Source organism: Dipteris shenzhenensis, chromosome 15 (assembly GCF_047967505.1).
Source record: "Dipteris shenzhenensis isolate YYH24624 ecotype China chromosome 15, Dip_SZ_1.0, whole genome shotgun sequence".
Taxonomy (NCBI): domain Eukaryota; kingdom Viridiplantae; phylum Streptophyta; class Polypodiopsida; order Gleicheniales; family Dipteridaceae; genus Dipteris; species Dipteris shenzhenensis.
The window spans coordinates 28217206-28240715 of record NC_141610.1 but is presented as its reverse complement, the minus strand read 5'-3'; the positions used below and the strand labels follow the sequence as shown (position 1 = coordinate 28240715).

The following is a 23510-nucleotide window of genomic DNA, read 5'->3' as shown; positions in this document are numbered from 1 at the left end:
GGATCATGAAAGGTATCATATCCATCTGAGACACACATACAAAGGATGGAAGCACGTAACCACATGTCTTTTGACACCCAAGCATGATGTGTAGTGAGAAACAAGGAAAAATGCATTCTTGACCATGAAGATGATATCCTATGGCTATCATAATTTGCACGAGACTTAAATTGGGTATGCTAAAAGCCTTTACAAACTATCATATCCATCAAAGATAAACAAGTATGCTAGAAGCACATCGATGCATATTTTTTAACACTTGGGCATGATACATGGTGAGAAACAAAAATATGCATGCTCAACCATGCAAATAGTATCCGATGAGTATGATACTTTACACGAAACTTAAAGTGGGTAATATCAAGTCCCCTATAAAGGATTATAACCCCCTAAGTTAAACATATAGGATAGAAGCACCTCGATGCGTATTTGTTAATACTCATGCAAGATACATCCTGAGAAACAAGGAAATATACATGCCTAACCATGCAAATGATATCCTATGGGCATGATAATTTGCATGAGACTTAAAGTAGGTAAGATAAAAACTACTAAAAAGTATCATACCTAACACAGATACACACATAAGATAGAAGCACTGCGATCCATATGTTTTGACACTCATGCATGACATGTGGTGAGAAATAAGAAAATATGCATGCCTAAACATGCAAATGATAATCTGGTTGGTTTGGTACTTTGCACAAGTCTTAAATTGGGTAATTTTAATGCCCTTTCAAATCATCATACCCATTGGAGATAAACACGTAGGATAGAACACCCCGATGCGTATTTTTAACACTCATGCATAACACTTGGTCAGAAGTAAGAAAACATACATGCCCAAGCATGCACATGATATTTTATGGGTATGATACTTTGAATAGGATGTAAAGTAGGTAATATCAGGGTCCCTATAAAGCATCATACCCATCATAATAAAACACATTGGACAGAGGCACCCTGATGCATACTTCTTGACAATCATGGAGGACACGTGGTGAGAGACAAGAAAATATAAATGCCTAACCATGCAATTGATATCCTATGGGTATGATACTTTTCATGGAACTTAAATTGGGTATATAAAAAATTATCATACCCACATTAGAGACATGCACATAAGATAGAAGCACCATTATGCATATTCTTTAACACCCATGCATGACGTGTGGTGAGAAACAAGGAAATATGTATACCCTACCATGCAAATAATATATGATGGGTATTGTGTATTGGAAAAATATTAAAGTTGGTAACATTAATTCACGTGCATAGGTATCATACCCATCAAAGACACACAAATAGGCCTAGTAGTACCCAGATGTGTACTTTTTGACACTATGAATGACACTTGATGAGAAACAAGGAACTATGCATGCCCAACCATGCAAATAAGATCCTATGGGTATGACACTTTGCATGGTCTTAAAGTGGATATGATCAAGGTCCCTCCAAAGTATCATATAGATAAGAGACACACACATATGGTAGAAGCATCTCAATGTGTATTTTTTAACACTCATGCATGATGCGTGGTGAGAAACAAGGAAATACGTGTGCCCAACCATGCACGTGATATCCAATGCATATGATAATATTCACATGCCTTAAAGTGGGTAAGAAAAAATCTTGTGTCAAGTATCATATCCATCAGAGACATGATAGAAGCATCCCGATGTGTCTTTTTGAACACTCATGCATGACGCTTGGTGAAAAATAATAAAATATGCATGCCCTTCGTGAAAATGAGATATCCAATGGGTATGATGCTTTGAATGGATATTAAATTAGTATGATCAAGGCTTTGCAAAGTATCGTATCCATCACACACACGCACATAGGATATATATTGAATTCTTGTGCATGATCCATGGTGATAAACAAGGAAATATGCATGAACAACCATGAAAATCATATCCAATGGGATTATACTTTACATGGACATTCAAGTGGGTGAATTTGATGCCTATGCATTGAAGACATTCACATAGGAAAGAGCACCATGATGCATACTTTTTGACACTCATATATGATGCTTGGTGAGCAACAACAAACTATGCATGTCCACCCATGAAAGTGATATCTGATAGGTATAACCATTCTTTAGCATCTTTTCTTAGCATTTGTTCATCAAACACTTCCCAAAGAAAATCTTAGGTACTGGATAAGTTTTTTATTTTTGAACTCACATGTTGCTATTGTTATTCGGTCATGCAAAAATGGATCGTAAACATGATTGACCATGTAGCCCAACCTCTTCCACAATGTATGTGATCAAAATGTTACTAGGTTTGACCTCATAGGTAGCACCGATAGTGGACTTTTTGAAATATGAGGCTAACTCATATCTTGATATGTTTTGTCATGTGTCATGTTTGAACTCAATGCTATTTATAGAACTCAATAAAGTCATGGAGCTGTGTCATCATTACAAAAAGAAATTCTTGTGCAATCTACCTAGGACACCCTTAAAGACACATTCTATGGTTACACACACACACACACACACAATTACAAAATGAAATTCTTCTATAGTCTACCTTGAACACCCTTAAAGACATATTCCATGGGAGACACACACACAAATTTTATGTGTGTACACACATATTGGTATTGTTTGTATAGAGATGCATTGATATTGGTATATATGCATATTATACAAATATACATAAATACAAATATATAGAAATATGCATAGATAAAAATATAACAAATATATAGAAATATGTGTTGAGATATCGAGCTCTACTCGTGATATGCCAGGGTGAGACCGTTGTGCATTTATGTCACCGACTTGTCAGCTGCAGATGCGGTTGGTACACTGCCCATGAATAATAGCTGGATGACAGCTATCTTTATGTACTCTAGCTAGTGGCTCAGTTAGTATGCCACCTAGGTTAGCTGAGTTTGGTTTGAGACCCACATATAGGGTTCATCTATTCCTTTTATACAAAGAGAGAGAGTTCTTTTTGGCTTTCACAACTAAGAAGAGGAAAATTGCTTTTAGCCTCCACCTTTGTGTGTATTCCCCCATTGTGTATGTGAGAAAGCTGCAAGTGAGACTCCTTACACCTCCCCCACTCTCTTCACATGGTATTAGAGCTTAGTTCATGGTAAGGAGCTCAAGAAAGCAAACCAAGTTCGCAGTGTCTTGGTAAGAGGACACTGTCTCAGATTGGGACGCCCTTCGCGGTGCGGCGAGAGGGTAGTATATGCTTTGTGGCCCGTTTTGGTTCGAGGCCATTTCGGGGCCCATTTTGGTGGCAGAAGTTTTCCACAGGCACTCAGAAAGGTGCCCTATTTTTGCTGTGCGACCACTATTTCGCAGGTCGGTGAAAAGTTACCGCAGAAATTGCATCGCATGCCTATGCGCAGAGATATTGGGAGTGACATAATCATTCTTATTGCCTATTGATGTATAATCATCACTAGGAAGTGACTGTAAAACCACTTTCGTCAGCTTTGCAGAATTGCCCTTGTGAGGCAAAAGTTGTGTTTTTTGCAGTGACATAATATTTTTGTAGTGGTCTGTAATGGCATCTCATGCTCTTTCATAGATAGTCACTAAAAAGCTTGACAAGAACAACTTCTCGGCATGGAAGTTTAGAATGACAAATTTTCTTAAGGGAAAAGGCCATTGGGAGTTCATTACTAGAGCTGAACAAGAACCACTTATTCCTAATGTTCCCAATCAACAAGAGTTGCAAGCATTTAAAGGCTAGCATGAGAGAGCTAGGAAAGTTATGTACTGGCTATCTATCAGTATTTCAGATTCTATGATTGTGCATATTTAGGATGCAAGCACACCAAAGGAGGCATGGGATACTTTGACAAAAATGTATAGCACAAATACACAAGCCAGGAAAATGCAGCTCAAGCAGGAGTTACATAATGTGCAGAGAGAAAATATGAGCATCAATGACTACCACATGAAGGTGAAGAAGATTGCAGATGCACTTGCTTCCATTGGGTCGCCAATGGAAGATGATGATTTAGTTTCTGTGACCTTGAATGGTCTAGGAAAGGACTATGCACAGTTCCAGACATCCATTTCCGTCCATGAGAATTTTCCTGATTTTGGGGAGTTGATTGCTCTTCTAATTTCTAGAGAGCAAAGAAATGGTGGTGCATCTTCTTCAGGAGGAACTTCAAAAGAAGCTGTCTTCTACTCAATTACTCGAAGAGGTAGAGGCAAAGCTAGAGCAGGCCGATCTGGAGGCCATGGCAGAAATCAGAATATGCAAAAAACTCAAGAAAACCAGTCCTATGGAGGAGGACGTGGTAACTTTAGAGGCAGGGGGAGCCAAAGAGGTCGTGGTGGATGGCAGAGAGGCCAAAATGCAAACAACAATGTTGAATGCTACTTCTATGGTAAAATGGGTCATATGGGTAAAGACTGCTACAAAAACCAGAATGACATCATGAATGGAAAATTGTAGCAAGGCAATTATGCATCCTCTAGTAGACAGCGTGATGACAGAAATGAGCATTTGTTTATGGTGCAACACATGACCAATTCTGTGACAAGTGCAGGAGAAAGCAATGATGTGTGGTATGTTGAATCAGGTGCATCAAACCATGACATGTCATGCAGAATGGATGCAAGATGCAAGGAAAATGGAAAGACTAGGATTTGTGATGATACTGCACATCCTATTGTGCAAATTGGTAAAATTCCTTTGTCTATGCAGGATGGAAAAAAGAAATACATGTCTGATGTATTTCATGTCCTGAATATCACCAAGAACCTAGTTTCTGTTGGTCAAATGGTTCAGCACGGCTTGCAAGTCAGATTTAATCCTCATGGATGCTTTGTTGAGGATATGAAAAATAAAGGTCGCTTGATAGCAAAACGGAAGAAGAAGGGCAGGATGTTTACGGTTGATGCAGACATGCCCGAATTGAGTGCATCAATGTTTGCACATGGAGTTGCAGATACGGATATCTGGCATAAATGCATTGGTCATGTTAATGTACGACGACTTAAATTAGTGCAGGCCCAAAATATTGTTGTAGGATTGCCTAAGTTCAAGGTTGCAGAAATGCATAAGATATGTGAAGCCTGTCAATTTGGAAAACAGGCAAGGAAACCATTTCCTAGACATGTTCAAGGGAGTCAGAGGCCATTGGAACTAATCCACTCTGATGTGTGGACTACTAAAGCTACATCTATTGGAGGCTATCATTATTTTGTCACTTTTATTGATGACTACAGCAGAAAAGTTTGGGTGTATTTTATGAAAAAGAAAAGTGAAGTGTTTGGGCATTTCAAAGCTTTTAAAGCTATGGTTGGAGAAAGAAACAGGCCTACAAATAAAATGCCTAAGGTCAGATGGAGGGGGAGAGTATCTCTCAAATGAGTGTGCAAGATTCCTGCAGGAGCGTGGCATAAAGCAGCAATATTCATGCAGGCATACCCCACAGCAAAATGGACTTGCAGAAAGGAAAAACAGGCATATTGGAGAGGTAACTCGTGCCATGCTCAATGAAAAAGACCTGCCAGAGTATTATTGGGCTAAAGCACTTGCTACATTAGTCTACATTATGAACACGACTCCCACTGCAGCAATACATGGCATGACGCCAGAGGAGAGGTACTGGTAGGAAACCAGATATTTCTCATTTGAAAGTTTTTGGTTGCATTGCCTATGTTCGTGTGCCAAATGAGTTGAGATCTAAGTTGGATCCAAAAGCTGAGAAGTGCATCTTTACTGGTTATTCTCTGCAGCAGAAAGGGTATAGATGCTATAATCCTTCTACTCGTAAGTTTACAGTGAGCAGAGATGTTTTTGATGAGATGAGCAACTAATATAAACCAGTAAATGTGATTGATGATGTAGATGCACAAAATGGTAATGCTGCACAGAATTCACAGCAGCAATCACAAAATATTAGTGGACCTATAGTGTCCTCTAGCAATGGTTCACATACTTCGCCATGGACAGGTAGATTGAGATCAGGAGAATCTCCTCAAAGCAATGCAGATAGTGGTATGCAAGTATCACAAAAGGGAAAAGAGAAAGTAGATCAGCCCATGGTTGATGTGAATGCAGGTCACTCTTATGTGGATGGTGAATCCAGTGGCTCAGAACAGAGCCTTGATGATGAGTTGGGTATTCCTTTTGTTGCTACACCTGGAGTAAGGAAGACAAGGGATGTTTTGAGAGCACCTGGTAGTGAGCCTATTGTGTGCAGGTCTACCAAAGTTAAGTATCCTGTGGATAGGCTGAAATATGATGGATTTACAGCCATTCATTATGCCTATATGGTCAAATTGATAGATGAACTAGAACCCACTTCTTTTGAGCAAGCCTGGAAAGGGAAGGCGAGGGGGATGGGAAGGGAAGGGAAGGGAAGGAGAATGGGAAGGGAAGATGAGGGAAGATGAGAGAGAGAGAGAGAGAGAGAGAGAGAGAGAGAGAGAGAGAGAGAGAGAGAGAGAGGTGTAACAAGTGGAAAAGGTGGAACAAAATGTGGTGGTTGCCAAAAAAAATCACTCAGAAAACTCACTTCTTGCCCATCCCCCCCTATCCCTCCCTTCTCTTCCCCTCCCCTCTCTCTCTTCTTCTCTTCCCTTTGCCCCTCCCCCTTCCCCTCCAAAACACAAATCAGGCGGCCGCGGCTGCCAAGTGTTTTTTTTTTTTCTAGAGCATTTATTAGAGATCCTCCTCCCCTCTCCTTCCCTTCCTCACCCATCCCCTCCCCTTCCCCTTTCCCTCCTTCTATTGTTTTTGTAGGTGCTTGGCAGCCGTGACCACCATAGCATGCATTAGGGGATGCCCCCTCTTCATCCCTTCCTCACACCTCCCCCTTCCCTTCCCCATCCCCCTTCCCCTCCTCTCCCCTTCCCTCCTCTCAAATTTTCATTTCCTTCCACTGTTTTTTTCAGTGCCACTTTCGATGGCCACGGCTACCTGAGTATGCATTAGGGAGGTCCCCTTCCCTTCCCTTCCCTTCCTCACCCCTCTCTCTTTCCCTCCCCTCCCCCTCCCCTTCCCCTTCCCCCTCCCCCTCCCCTCTCCTCACCTTCCTCCCTTCCCCTCCTCTCCCCTTCCCCCTTCCTCACCCTGCCCTTCCCGTCTCATCCTGTCCCCCGTCTCGTCCCCTTAACCCCCCTCCCCTCTCTCTCTCTCTCTCTCTCTCTCTCTCTCTCTCTTCCATTCCCCTTCTTCTTCCCTTCCCTTCCCTTCCACGTCCCCTTCCCTTTCGGCTTCCTTTTCCTCTCTCTCTTACCTCCCTCCCCTTCTCTCTTTCCCTCTCCCTCCCCTCCATCAACAGTAGCAGCGTGAATCCCACATCGACACGGATCAAATAATAGCCCTCCGGACAAAATGTCTTCTACATCGACACGGATCAAATAATATCCCACATCGACACGGATCAAATAATATGCTACGTTACTTCTTGTCTCTCATTTCCATATACATTGTTACAAAAAATCTTAGGTTTGTTTTGGTTGATTTGACATAATTAAGTTTGGTTTCAAGCAACATGCTTCTTTGTTACCCACTAGATGTGTTGGCATCAATTCATTCCTAATTTCTCCTCGGGATTTAAGCTATTCTTTTGTTGGTGCGGCCCTTTGGAAGAGTATCGAGGAAACAAACTATGTAAAACTAGATTTACAGAATGTTTTAGAAACTGCAAGACAAATAACTTGTTAAATGATAACCAAATGAACACTTCTTATATGTGCTCAAAGATAGTGTCGTTAAGGAAAACTTTAGCTAACGCTATGGCAAATTATCCAATGCTATGATTGAAGCTTTGCTATTGGAACCTATGAAACTTGCATAAAATGCATGATACGAGAGCGAGAGAGAGAGAGAGAGAGAGAGTGAGTTTCATGGTGCCATGTAAATTTTGCAAACTAAGAGAAGAAAGATCAAAACACACCTACACAACTTGAAAAATACATGAAGGAACCATGAGCTTTAGTGAAAGTTCATTAGAAAACATAGTGCGTTTTGTGACAAGAAAGATTCAAGGCATAATTGTCATAAGTTCATCACCAATAACATATCCTCGCTCTCAGTTATTTCTGTATATTGCTATTTGTTATAGTGAGCTTGCTCTACCCATACCGGAATGGTTTTCATATTGGTTTTTGTTGATTAGGGAGGCACACTAGTTTCAATTGAGGGTGTCATTGTTCTTAAATTTTAAATATTATTTTTAAGACCTATGAGGATATAAAAGATAGTTACATGGTAACTATCGTGAGTGTGCAAGTGGCAAAGAATAAGCCAAAGCGATACGAGGGCAATGCTTTTCAAAAGGACAAGAGTTCAAAAAGAAAATTCAGCCAATACATGTTGATGCATGTTAATGAATCGCATCCGTAAGGGAGACGAGTAAGTTACGAAAAGAAAAAAGCTTCTGAAGAATTAACTCCAATCCCCAAAAAGAAACCTAGGCATAAAAAATGTGATGGAAATTCTCTCATTCCAAAGATTCTAATTAAGAGGAAGGTAAAGGAGACCAAACTACGCCCTTAAACCATGACAAAGAGATTAAAGACAAGCAAACACAAGGGAATTAATGAGATAAATTTGTGTGGTCCCTGAAGACATTAAAGCGGTTTGCATAATTCGCCAATTATCTTTGATATCAATGCAGCAAGCGCATGAGTTCATTATAAGTCAAGCTCCAATTGCAAGAGGATGGGAAGTCTCCCCCTTCAGTGTATTAACCAGGGCACACACAGTAGGCAGCCTCTCATAACCCATCTTTCTTTGCATCAATGGGTATGTCTCCTGACACCCAACACAAAGCTCTAGCATAACCTTCCTCCCACATTTTGAGGGAAATATCTTCCAGCTTTGCACATATATCGTTGCTTGGGAAATGCCTTGTCCCACCAATAATGAATGCACAATCCCACCAATGTGAGTCCATCGATTCTATCCTAGCTTCGTCCATGCTTGTTCTTTCACCCTCATTGCCTCAACCTTCTTCGCTTCCTCCTGCATGTGGGCATCAGCATAGATGTTAGACATCAAGACATAAGCTGCAGCATCCTCTCCATCCAATTTCACTACATGTTCAAAGGCCAGTCTTCCAAGCTCCACATTACCCCACTTTCGACAAGCACCCAAGACCGTACGCCAAACCACCACACAATTAGGACACAGAGGCATGGTCTTCACGATCGCTACTGCCTCGTCTATTTGACCCGCACGGCTAAGGAGATCAACCATGCTAGTGTGGTGCTCAATAGTTGGATTGATGCCATAGTCTTTGCTCATGGCTTCAAAATACTTCTGGCCCTTATCCACTAGACCCGCATGACTGCATACACCAAGAACAACAAAAAAAGTGACCCTGTCTGGCTTTATCCCTTCTCCTCTCATTCTCTCAAGCATATGGAAAACAGTTTCACTCTGTCCTAGCTGGGCATACCCTGCAATTAGTGCATTCCATGAGATTACATCTTGAACTCGCAGCTTGTGAAACGCTTCCCATGCTTCTGTAAGCGAGCCACATGTTGCATACATATCCACCAAGGTGTTACCAACAAAAATATCTCTTTCCAGCCCCTTTTTGGCAATCTCGGCATGTATTTCCCGGCCCTTGTCTATTGCTCCTGTGCTGCCACAAGCTTCCAAGATGCAGACAAATGTGACAGCGTTTGGAAAGAGACCATCCAGTTGCATTTTTTCAAAACAGTCCAGTGCTTCCTCACCCAGACCCCACTCAGCATATCCTGCAATTAGTGCAGTCCACGAGACTACATCTCGAATAGGCAGCTTGTCAAACACTTCCCATGCTTCAGTAATTGAACCACAGTTGGCATACATATCCACCAAGGTGTTGCCAACAAAAAGATCACTTTCCAGCCCCCTTTTGGCAACTTCATCGTGTATTTTTCGGCCCTTGTCTATGGCTCCTATGCTGCCACAAGCTTTCAAGATGCAAACAAATGTGGCACCATTTGGAGAGAGATCCTCCAATAGCATTTGTTCAAAACAGTTCAGCACTTCCTCACCAAGCCCTTGCTCGGCATATCCTGTGATTAGTGCATTCCACGAAACTACATCTCGAACTTGCAGCTTGCCAAACGCTTCCTGTGCTTCTGCAAGCAAGCAACATTTGGCATACATATCGACCAGGGTGCACCCAACAAAGAGATCTCTTTCCAGCCCGTTTCTAGCAATCTCAGCATGCATTTCTCGGCCCTTGTCTATGGCTCCTATGCTGCCACAAGCTTTCAAGATGCATACAAAAGTGGCAGTATTTGGAGAGAGACCGTCCAGTTGCATCTGTTCAAAACAGTTGAGCGCTTCCTCACCAAGCCCCTGCTCAGCATACCTTGCAATTAGTGCATTCCACAAGACCTCATTTCGAATTGACAGCTTGTCAAATTCTTCCCGTACTTCTGCAAGCGAGCCACATTTTGCATACACATGGAACAGGGTGCTGCCAACAGAAAAATCTCTTTCCAGCGCCTTTCTGGCAATCTCAGTGTGTATTTCATGGCCATTGTCTATGGCTCCTATACTGCCACAAGCTTTCAAGCTGCAAGCAAATGTGACAGCATCTGGAGAGAGACCCTCCAGTTGCATTTGCTCGAAACATTTCAGTGCTTCCTCACCAAGTCCCTGCTCAGCATATCCTCTGATTAGTGCATTCCATGAGGCAACTTCTCGATTATGCAGCTTGTCAAATGCTTCCCGTGCTTCTACAAGCGACCCACATTTGGCATACATATCCACCAAGGTGTTGCCAACAAAATAATCTCCTTCCAGCCCCTTTCTGGCAATCTCAGCATGTATTTCTCGGCCCTTATCCATGGCTCCTATGCTGCCACAAGCTTTTGAGCTGAAAACAAATGTGACAGCATCTGGAGAAAGACCCTCCTGTTGCATCTGTTCAAAACAGTACAGGGCTTCCTCGCCAAGCCCCTGCTCGGCATATCCTCCCATTAGTGCATTCCAGGAGACTATGCCTTGAACAGGCAGTTTGTCAAATGCTTCCTGTGCTTCAGCAAACGAGCCACATTTGGCATACATATCCACCAAGGTGTTGCCAACAAAAAGATCCCTTTCCAGCCCCTTCCTAGCAATCTTGCTGTGTATTTCTCGGCCCTTGTCTATGGCTCCTGTGCTGCCACAAGCTTTCAAGCTGCAAAGAAATGTGACAGCATTTGGAGAGAGACCTTGCACTTGCATCTGTTCAAAAAAGTTCAGCGCTTCCTCACCGAACCCCTGCTCAGCATATCCTGCAATTAGTGCAGTCCACGAGACTACATCCTGAAAAGGCAGTTTGTCAAATGCTTCCTGTGCTTCTGCAAGCGACCCACATTTGGCAAGCATATCCACCAAGGTGTTGCCAACAAAAACATCTCTTTCCAACCCCTTTCTAGCAATCTCAGCATGTATTTCTTGGCCCCTTTCTGCATCTTTCAGCCTAGCACAAGCCTTTAGTACAGCCACAAAGGTATACTTGCTTGGTTGTACAAAACCCTCTTGCATCTTCTGATATAGGCTGAGGGCATGCTGTGATTCCCCACATTCAATGAAGCCCCTGATGAGAGAAGTCCAAGAATACACGTTCTTATGAACCAATTTGTTAAAAACCTGTTGAGCATCGTACATACTTCCAACTTGGACCAACACTGGGACGAGGTAGTTCCCAAGAGATCTATGATCTTCCAGCCCACTTTTGCACATGTAGGCATACAAGCGCTTAGTATAAGCTAGATTTTTCTCCGTTCTGCACTTATGCAAAATGCATGTAAGGTAATGAAATGAAGGCAACTGGGGCATCCGTTCCACCGACGTGAGTGCCTCCTCTAGGCTGAGGGCTTCCCAGCCACTCTCTCTGCGCTCTTGTTGTGCACTCACTTTTACTCCAGGCCTGAAGCCAGCCTTGCCAAACTCCGCTACCAAGCCACGGTCTAGGGCCTGGCTCGGTCTGTGACATGCCTGCGAAGCATGACCACAACGAAAACCAATTGCCAGGGTGTCCCCCAAACAAAAATCCATGCAAAGGATAAAAATCTTAGCCCAGTTTTCTCAATTGCAAAATGCACTAAAAGAAGGCAGTACCTGAGCGCAAGTATTCCTCGGCCACCGCTCCACTGATCATCCGAGAGGTAGGGCTTGATTGCCTGCGCAGACGAGCTGCCAGCCAGTAAGAGTGTGGATCTCTGCTGGGATCTATGCCTCGTACTAAATATATGTTCGTGTGAGGGATGCAGAGGCCACACAGGACGCGGAGATTTACCAGAGCACGCACGATCAAGCCACGGATGTGGGGGAACTAGAGATCAGGTTGCTCGCCGCTTTCGCAGTAGAGAGTTTAAGCCAGAAAATGCCCCTTCCCATAAGGGCCACTCCTCAATGTGGCTGTCCTCTAGCATGAGAGTGGACTGGAGCCAGTCCCTGATGGCTGATCTGGAGGGGGAATGTCCATTGACGCTGCCATAGACAGAGGTAAGGGCAAAGTCATTGGCAACCTCCTGTACCCGAGACGATTGTTGCTCTGTCAAGATAACGCAGTAGGCATCTGGAGAGGGAGGGTCCGACTGGGCCTCCGGTTCCGCACAGGGAGCCGCCATACCGCCAAGACAAACTGCGAGACCTCCGATGAAGAAGAGGTTGCCACCCAAAAAAGGCTTCATCACTATCACCTATGATGATCAAATCATCAACATAAATGGCAAGCAGCATAATGCCTTTCTCTATTTTTCTCACATAAAGTGAGAAATCTGCCTTGGAAATCTGAAAGCCAATAGTGACAAGATAATGTCCTATCTTGTCAAACCATGCTCGAGGTGCTTGCTTCAAGCCATACAAGGCTCTCTTCAACCTGCAAACAAACTCAGGATGAACAGCATGCACATAACCTAGTGTTTGCTCCATATAGACCTCTTCTTGCAAATCACCATGCAAGAAGGCATTCTTTACATCCATTTGATGCAAAGACCATCCCTTTGATGCAGCCATAGCAATGACTACTCTTATGATCACCATCTTTGCAACAGGACTGAATGTTTCTTCATAATCAATGCCATATGTCTATGCATACCCCTTGACAACTAATCTTGCCTTGTATGTGTTCATAGAACCATATGCCTTGTGCTTCACCTTATAAACCTACTTGCAGCCAATTGCATTCTTGTCTTTAGGCAAAGGCACCAATTCCCATGTAGCATTTGCTTCCAAGGCATCCATTTCTTTATCCATGGCTTTCTCCCATTTTTATTTTCCCATGGCTTGCTCAAAAGAAGTCGGTTCTGGTTCATGTATCACTTTGACCATATAGGCATAGTAAATGGCTGTAAATCCATCATATTTCAGCCTATCCACAGGATACTTAACTCTGGTAGACCTACACAAAGTAGGCTCACTACCAAGTGCTCTCAAGACATCCTTTGTCTTCCTTACTCCAGGTGTAACAACAGAAGGAATACCCAACTCATCATCAAGGCTCTATTCTGAGCCACTGGATTCACCATCCACATAAGAGTGACCTACATTCACATCAAACATGGGCTGATCTACTTTCTCTTTTCCTTTTTGTGATACTTGCATACCACTATGTGCATTTCTTTGAGGAGATCCTCCTGATCTCAATCTGCTTGTCCATGGCAAATTATGTGAACCACTGCTAGAGAACACTATAGGTCCACTAATATTTTGTGATTGTTGATGTGAATTCTGTGCAGCATTACCATTTTGTGCATCTATATCATCAATCACATTTACTGGTTTATACCAGCTACTCATCTCACCAAAAGCAACATCTCTGCTTACTATAAACTTATGAGTAGAAGGGTTATAGCATCTATACCCTTTTTGCTACAGAGAATAACCAATAAAGATGCACTTCTTAGCTTTTGGATCCAAATTGGATCTCAACTCATTTGGCACATGAACATAGGTAATGCAACCAAAAAATTTCAAGTAAGAAATATCTGGTTTCCTACCAGTATACCTCTCCTCTGGCATCATGCCATGTATTGCTACAGTGGGAGTCTTATTCATTATGTAGACTACTGTAGCAACTGCTTTAGCCTAATAATAATCTCGCATGTCTTTTTCATGGAGCATGGCACAAGATACCTCTCCAATATGCTTGTTTTTCCTTTCTGCAAGTCCATTTTACTGTGGGGTATGATTGCATGAATATTGTTGCTTTATGCCATGCTCCTGTAGGAAGCTTGCAAACTCATTTGAGAGGTACTCTCCCCCTCCATCTGACCTTAGGCATTTTATTTGCCGGCCTGTTTCTTTTTCAACCATAGCCAAACACTTCACTTTTCTTTTTCATAAAATACACCCAAACTTTTCTGCTGTAGTCATCAATAAAAGCGACAAAATAATGACAGCCTCCAATAGATGCAGCTTTAGTAGTCCATACATCAGAGTGGATTAATTCCAATGGCCTCTTACTCTCTTGAACATGTCTAGGAAATGGTTTCCTTTCCTGTTTTCCTAATTGACAGGCTTCACATACTTTATGCATTTCTACAACCTTGGACTTAGGCAATCCTGCAACAATATTTTGGGCCTGCATTAATTTAAGTCGTCGTACATTAACATGACCAATGCGTTTATGCCAGATATCAATATCTACAACTACACCGGTCCCATGCGCAAACATTGCTGCACTCAATTCACGCATGTTCGCATCCAACGTAAACATCCTGCCCTTCTTCTTCCCTTTTGCTATCAAGTGATCTTTATTTTTCATATTCAACAAAACGTCCATGAGGATTAAAGCTGACCTGCAAGCCTTGCTCAACCATTTGACCAATAGATACTAGGTTCTTGGTGATATTTAGGACATGAAATACATGAGACAGGTATTTCTTTCTCCCATCCTGCATAGACAAAGGAATTTTACCAATCTGCACAATAGGATGTGCAGTATCATCACCAATCTCCAAAAATCCTGGTCTTTCCATTTTCCTTGCATCTTGCATCCATTTTGCATGACGTGTCATGTGGTTTGATGCACCTGAGTCAACATACCACACATCATTGCTTTCTTCTGCACTTCTCACAGAATTGGTCATGTGCTACACCATAAACAAATGCTCATTTCTGTCATCACCCTATCTACTAGAGGATGCATGATTGCCTTGCTGCAATTTTCTAGTCATGATGCCATTCTGCTTTTTATAGCAGTCTTTAACCATATGACCCATTTACCACAGTAGTAGCATTCAACAATGTTGTTTGCATTTTGGCCTCTCTGCCATCCACCATGACCTCTTTGGCTCCCCCTACATCTAAAGTTAACACGGTATAAGATTCTCTTTTGTTGAAGAAGATAAAGAGTTATCCTCCTTGAGCAGGGGGGGACCTTTTCACTTTTCTTTCTTTGTTTGTCAATCTTACCTGCCCACCATTCCCTAAAATAGATCTTGTAATTATTCAAAATGACTTGTTCTTGCCTACCAAGTTTCCTATTTTTAAATGAAATCTCTTCTTAAGCACCTATATCATCTTGCCTTGCTACTTCTTCTACTCATTCAATTGTGACGGAGAGATCCATTTTGCTCTAATCTTGGGTCTATTTTTCTCGACAATTTTGAGGATTATCTGGGTGGCTCTAGTTGATTTCTCCCAAGACTTAGCAGTTGAATCCTTAGGATCACGTGGAAGACTAGATTTCAAAAACTTTTGTTTGGACAATCTTCAAAAGGAAAAGGCTTATATTAGCCTTGAACCAAGATGGGGACTTCCTTCAACCAAATCATAGTTTAAAAGAACATTCTTGTGGGTTGACATCATCAAAGAAGAAAAAGTCTTAGTCCATAGCTCATGAGAAAGATAGCTTTTGTCTATTTTTCTTTCCTCTTGTGTTCACCAATTTGTCGATTTGTCCAAGTGAAAATACCTTGAGTTCCCAAATCCACAAGATGAAGTGCGTACTTAGGTTTTCCCAAGCTTGTAGCTTAGCTCCTCTACTGATTATCCCTTTTCCAAGCTACCTATCTTTTTTATCCTCCATCATATTTAAATCCCCTAGCAATATCACATTACAATATAGACCATATAGAGAGTCCTGAATGATTCTTCTATCTTGACAACTAGTGGGAGCATAAACTGAGACAACTGTGAAGGTCAATCCATCTAGGGAGCACTGAAGGGAGACCATCTATGTTTAATATGTGTAACCTCTTTAATGATTCCATCCTTGTAATGAGAAAGAATGCCAAATGTTATTTCTCCTCTACCTTCATCATGCTTAGTGTAGAACCACACTCGTCTTTTGTTATTAGAATCTAATGTAGCTTAGTAAGTTACCTTCACCTTTTGAAGAGCCAAGGAATTAGGAGAAAGAGAGATTTATCTCAACCATCTAGAGATGATGTCACTATGAAGAATGTCAGATCATGCTAAGCCTAGTCTAGATATATGAAGAGCAAGATGATCAAGGAGGAATAAAGCACACAAGGAACTCCATGCCAGTAAGAAGACAAGATGGGCACACTCAATCCAATTTGTTCTAATGTGTTTCAATCATACAATGGAGGCTTCATACATAGATAGCCTCAAGATCATCATCATGACATGTGTCTTCCTTATATCACCTCATCCCTATCTCTCCACACTCATCCTTATCTTCTAGATCTTTCTCACCTCCCTAGACTTTTGTTCACATGCTCTCTTCTTCTTCATACCACTCTTTTATCAATCAATATCATTCTTGTGCTCCATAACACTACAATTCCCAATGCCTCCCCTTGGTGCCAAGATGACTACTATAAGGTGATAAAATGTGAGAGCACAAATGCCATCTTCACTCTTGCTTTCCCTCCCTATGTTTACATGTGGTTCCTATTGCCAAACCTCGCTTGAAAATTGATTGATCTGCTACTACTACTGATTGGCCATGTGTGAAGAGACGGCATTGTGACATGCCAGTCCGTTGACTGACACATCAGCCTCTTCCACCATGGGGTACACCCAAGCACCCAAGAGGCCATCTTTGTGAAGACATTGTAGTAGACTACATGGTAAGAGGCCGTGAATCTAAGGCTATGGGGATAGCCCCATTAAATGCCACCACTGCTCTTTTCTTTTTTTGTGGTGTTGTACTGAAATTAAAAGTGTCAGCACTGACACACACACACCCACACCTTTTAACATTTTAACAGGTTGGTCTAAACGATATTGGCATTGCCACCCCCAAGTCTTAGCTAAACTCCATTAGAGGGCTTCCCAGTGGGACTAGGCAAGTCTCATGGCCCCATGGAGGGGTGAGCATACTGGGCTAGCATTGTAGCTCCAAAGCATCCCGAAATCTCGAGCATTGCAATGCCCAAGCAATTCTCAATGGCCCAAACAATGTGAGAGCCATGGGATTGGTTGTGACAGACTACAAAACATGCCCCAAGCCTCATTAAATGAGACATTGGAGAAAAGCAAGCCTTAATGGCGTTGCAATTTTAGAGGGTTCTTTACACGTCCTTAAGGGCAATGCTACAAAAGTGATGTTGGGCTTATGCCCCTCTTGTCACTTAGAGATGATGCAGAGGCAATATGGATTGGACATGCTGTCCAAATATGGGATGACAGGCTGTAAGCCTATTTCAGTTCCTTTGGAGCAGAATGTGAAGTTGCGCACAGATGTAGGTGAGCTTCTGGAAGACCCTAATATGTACACACACATAGTAGTAAGTTTGATTTATATGACTATTACCATGCCAAATTTGAGCTATGCTATTGGGTTGGTAAGTCAGTTTATGCAAGCTCCAATGAAACCGCATTTGGATGCGGCTAGACGCATACTCAGGTATGTGAAGTCCACATTGCAGTATGGACTATTTTATGAGGCTGGGGTTCAGATACAGTTGCATGGATACACTAATGCTGATTGGGCTGGTAGTACTTCTGATAGACGACCTACCAGTGGATATGTGTTCTCTTTTGGAGTGCTGCAGTCACTTGGAGTAGCAAGAAACAACCTACAGTTGCCTTGTCGAGCATAGAGGCTGAGTACAGGGGTGTAGCAATGGCTACATGTGAGGTAGCTTGGTTGCATAAGCTACTTTATAATATGCATCAGTCTACAGATGGGCCAGTTGTCATTTATTGTGACAACATGAGCAGTATACACTTGGCATGTCACCAAGCAACATGCATGAGTGTCAAAAATTATACATCTGGCTGCTTCTATCCTATGTTTTTATCTTTTATGATTATGAAACTTTTCAAATCTCTTTGACTTATCCATTTTATAGCTTGTGCATACAATCATACCCAATGGATATCATTTGCATGCTTGGGTATGCATACTTTCTTATTTTCGAATATGCATCGTATGTGAGTGTAAACAAATATACATCAGGGTGCTTCTATCTTATGTGCATAACTTCGATGGACATGATAATTTGAAATAGTCTTAATCTTACCCAATTTAAAACCTATAAAAGTATCATATCCATAAAAAACCATTTGCATGGTTGGGCATGCATATTTTCCTACTCACCTTGCATCCTACATGAGTGTCAAAAACTATAGGCCGAGATGCTTCAATCCTACATGCTTACACCTTATAGATATGATAGTTTGCAAGGATTTTATCTTACCTACCTTACACATGCAAAGTAAAAAATCATATTTCTTTGTTTCACACTCTACGTCATGCAGGATATTAAAAATACACATCAGGGTACTTTTATCCTATGTGCTTTTTTTTATGGATATAACACTATATTGGAGAATTTGGGAATCTCCCAAGTACCACTTTCAAGTAAAGGGCTAAGATTTGACCATGTGGCCAAAACTTGAACCTTATTTGAAAGTGGGACTTGGGAGGATTCCCTAATATGGTGTTTATGATGGATTCCACTTTCAAGTATTGGGCTTAGATTTGACCATGTGGCCAAATCTTAACCATATTGGGAAGTCCCAAATTATTTGGAAATTCCCAAATTCCCTAATATAGTGTTATATGATATTTTGCAAGAGTGTTACACTTACCTACTTTAAGACCCATTCAAAGTAGCATATATGTTAGATATCATTTGCATGGTTGGGCATGCATTTTTCATTGTTTCTCACCACATATAATGCACATGTATCAAAAAATACACATATGGATGTTTCTAGATGTGTATCTTTGATGGCTATGATACTTTGAGAGGGAATTTATCATACCCGCATGAAGACCCTTGAAAACTAATATACTCACCGAATATCATTTACGTGCATATCTCCTTGTTTCTCCCTAAGTGTCATGTAGGAACATCAAAAAATACATATTGGGTGATTCTATCCTATGTGCACGTCTCTAATGGGTACGATACTTTGCATAGGCATCAATCTCACCCACTTTAAGGCCCATGCAAAGTATCATACTGAATAGATATCATTTGCATGGTTGAGCATGCAGATTTTATTGTTTGTTACCACATGTCATGCATGAGTGTTAAAAAATATGCATCAAGATGCATCTATCCTATGTGCGTGTCTTTTTGGGGTATCAGGCTTCATTGGGGCATTTTTTGTAATTAATTTAAGATGTCTGAAAAGTATCATTTTCAGAGGATATCCTTTGCATAGTTGGGCATGCATATTCCATTGTTTGTCACCACGAGTCATGCATGAGCGAAAAGATAGGCATAGGGGTGCTTCTATCCTATTCCCATGTCACCAATGGGTATGATACTTTTCAAGGGCCTTGGTCATAATTAATTTACTTCTCATGAAAAGTATCATACACATTAGATATCATTTTCATGGTTGGGCATGAATATTCCCTTGATTCTCACCAAGCATCATGCATGAGTGTGAAAAAATACGCATCTCGTGCTTAACACCATTGCGTATAAAGTGGGTAACATTGTGTACAAATGATAAATAAACATAATATTCCTTTTTTAAAATTGTTTTGATACTTTTTTAACATAATTGAGAATATTATTGCATAGTATCACTGCAGAAAAAAAAACTATGCAAAAAGATTTCCTAACTTTTAAGTATATTTTTCTTAGCAATTATTAAATGTGTTAAAATGTATATAATTAAAAAAAAACAATGCATAGTCCTTATGGTTTGCTAACTGCATCAGATGAATTGAAAATTTTGGCAATTTCTTGATACACTGATATTCCAAAAAAATATGAACATTAGAATATTCCTACATAGCCAAAAAGTGTACACGCACTATCTCACTCTATAAGTGCATCCTCGTTTGCATCAACACCTATAGTTTCATCTCATCATTCAAGGTCATTGTCATGATTTGATGATGATCCAAAAGTGGGTGTTCCATCCTCCTCCACACTATTAGCAAGAGCATTTTCTTTGTCCCTATGAAACCTATTGCCCATTCCATTTGCAACCGTGTGAGTCTAGAGGAGAAGGATCCAACAAGATATGTCACCTAGGATAGAACCTTCTCAAAGAGGCAATCTATTGTCTTGTTTTCTTTAGGTGTCCATCATTTGTAAGTTGAAAATCATAAACAAGTATGTCTACTTCTCCAAGATCAAGAACATCCAATCATGTGGTTGGTTTTTGGTGCCCCTTCTTGCCCTTTTCTTTTTTGGAAATACAACTATTTTAAGAGCATATTTTCCTTTCAATTTATTAGCATTTGTAGTCCTAAGCCATTGCACAAAAATGGAAGCTACCTATCCTTGCATAGACTTTTGAATTTCTACCACTTTTGCAATCTAGAATGGATATCCAAGAGGGTCCTTTTGAGCAAGAGTTCCAATCATGGATCCAATCTTCAAATATTGTATGGAACTTACCCACATTCTAGTGAGGTCATATCATTTTGATGAGATTGTCATGCACCAAGATATACCTCTCATGTAGGTATTTTGATTAAAGCTTCAACCTCAAGTGATAGACTCTGAGGTTGCATGACTTGTTCTAAATGAAAAAAAGATGTTAGCCATGGAAAATCATTGCATAAAGTATTAGTGTTACTCTTGAGCTATTCAAATATGAGGTCTTGGTCTTCAAAGAGAGTATTACACCACATTCCACTGTCTACACTTCTAGAGTCTGATTTTGCCTCTCTAGCAAACTTCTCTTCTCAGACATGCACCTTTCATAGTCAACATCCCTTCCTTGATCTTGTTCCTACATTATCTCACTCTCAATCACTAGAAGTTCTTGCACTGAAGCATGAATTTCATAGACTGAACAAAAGATTGAAATTGCAAGTCCTCCATGGGTACGCAATCTAGAGAAGAGTAATATTGATTCGTATATAGATATGTTCTTTGATCTTCTTTTTCCTTATGAGAAATTGTTGCTAAAATCTCAAGTCATTCAATATCTTGGTACAACATTCATCACTTGGTCCACCTTGAATAAATCTCCTAAAAGAATAAATCTCCTAAAATTGTAAGTCTCTTTTAAGTGATAAACTTCAAGCCATGGAGCATAAGTTTCTTTCACAAAATCCATCATCTCTACCAAAGTGAATGTGTCATTTCATCGAAGATTCTTGAAGAATGTAGTAAACATTTGATCTATTTGATCATGAGTATGACCAACCAAGAGGAATCCAACTTTGATCTTTTCAATGACTTCCTTCTCCACCACAAGCACACATGTACACAAGAATTGTCTAGTTTTTGTTTTGTCTTACTGTATTGTCAAGCTAGATATATAGTGTTCTTGGAAGGGGCCCTTCCCATGACATGAGAATGTGATGACTTATTGTCCAAATTGTTTTAGCACTATAGAAGTTTTGATCTTGATCCTTGGGAATATCTACATGATTTGCATGCTCATAGAATCCCAAGGTCTAACCTTTTGGGTTCCTCTTCTTCTCCAAATCCTACCAAAGCCCCCAAGAAAAGTAGGACCAAATCTGCTTCACCTGCAACTCAAAATAATTTTTTTGTGTCGGGTGGCCTGCAACGAGGACTTCTCAACATCAAGCCACCAAGTAAGCAAAAATTATTGGCAGTAGATCAGTTTCCCCAAGGAGTTTCCCAAGACATTTCCAACACCACCCATTAGTATCCTTGCAACAAATGGTAATTGGAGCATAAGGACAATGAGGGATTGTTGATATACTTGGAAAGGGGTGCTATTCTTGAGCTTCAAAGTCCTAAGTGTTTTCTACAAACTCTTCTTTCTCTGAGCTATCTGTTGGATTTTCATCAGTGGTCGTTCTTGTGTCTAAATGGTCTACTTGATTTTCTTTTCTAACTTCCCTCCACTGGACTTTATCCTTCTCGTGGTCCTTGGTTTTGGGTTCACATGAGGGGGATTCTTCTTCTACTCGCACAGCCACAAAGGAAACAAGAGTTGGGGATGTTCTTGTAAAATACCTGGATCAACTCCACTCCATCCCCATATAGAACTCAAATGACATTAGGAGGGTCTATCGCTAAGTCCATCAAGACATAGAATTGTTGGGGGTTACCTCTTGAGCTGACAAAACCTTTTTGTTTCCAAGGCCAAGAATTGACCTAGTGGGGTGCATAAAGGCTTAGCTTGCGGGAAGAGGGAGAGAGGGAGGTTGGGGAATTCTACCCAAATTGGTGCTTTGGTGGGCAGAGGTAAGTCGGGATTTAAGGAAGGTTCCCACATTTGTACTACACACAAAGGCTACCTTTGAATGATCCATGAGCCCTTATGAACTACTTTCAATGCCTCTGTTCCTCAGGAAGCAAACGCTAGTGACATTCAACCCTTTTTGACACCAAAATTTCCTAACCCATACTTTGAGGAACAGTGCAGGTGGTTGGGGGCCGTGGATATATCCTACAACCACACAAGAACAGAGCCATTTCATGGTCTCAATCAGAATACCATTTGTGAACTTTCACCATAGGAAGTTTACCTTTGAAAGAGCTAGTATTTGCTCAAGTTTTTTAAGGATGTCCCTCTATGGGGGTGGTGCAGGGCAGATCGTTGAAGATTCTCCTTGCTCTCGATGAGAGCTGCTCCCATGCTGATTGATTTGAGGGCATGGGGGATTTAAATAGGCTTCGATTGCCTCCTTGGAGAGCTCCCCCATAGGTCCCTCTCTTCACCTCCATCAAGGCTTACCCCTTTCTAATTTTGCTGCATTGTATACTAGGGAGGGCTCCATGAGAAGGACGTTTTTGAGATTGTGCCGCAAACAAAATCGCTTTTGTATTTTGTATTCTATTCATGTCTTTTTGGAAAATTGAAAAGTGGTATGGTGCGAACTTGAAGTCTACCAATAGTCTCTTCACGCCCTTGTTGACTGTTCCTTTCTACAAGTCTTGCATGTCTTTATCCTCTAAGTGTAAGGTAAAAATCAGTAGATTGGATAGATCTATCATCTTGTCTCTTGTCGTTTCATGCATGTCTACATATTACTCCCTAGTAGTGTTTGTCTCATGATTGGGTCTTGTCCCTAAATCTCTATTAATGGAGTTGTTGTCTTTGGCGGCTTTAGATTGGGAAAATTTGGAGGTGGCAGCAACCCTATCTCTTCTATCATCACTAGAGGAGGTCATCACTCCCACTCTTCGTGTGTTTTAAGCACTACAAGGCATAGGCCATTTTCCGATGAAAATACCGACGCTTTTTACATTAAAT

At 41.1% G+C, this 23510-nt stretch overlaps 1 protein-coding gene across 1 annotated transcript; it reads right to left on the bottom strand.

Moving 5' to 3' along the window:
• Positions 1–8516: 8516 nt before the first annotated feature.
• Positions 8517–12186, bottom strand: LOC147893628 (pentatricopeptide repeat-containing protein At3g09040, mitochondrial-like). The gene is made up of 2 exons (XM_087386028.1): positions 12054–12186; positions 8517–11930 (listed from the first exon to the last, which is right to left on the bottom strand). Exon 2 carries the CDS (start codon positions 11769–11771, stop codon positions 8907–8909), a length of 2865 nt encoding a protein of 954 aa, XP_087242154.1. The 5' UTR covers positions 11772–11930; positions 12054–12186; the 3' UTR covers positions 8517–8906.
• Between the last annotated feature and the right edge of the window lie 11324 nt (positions 12187–23510).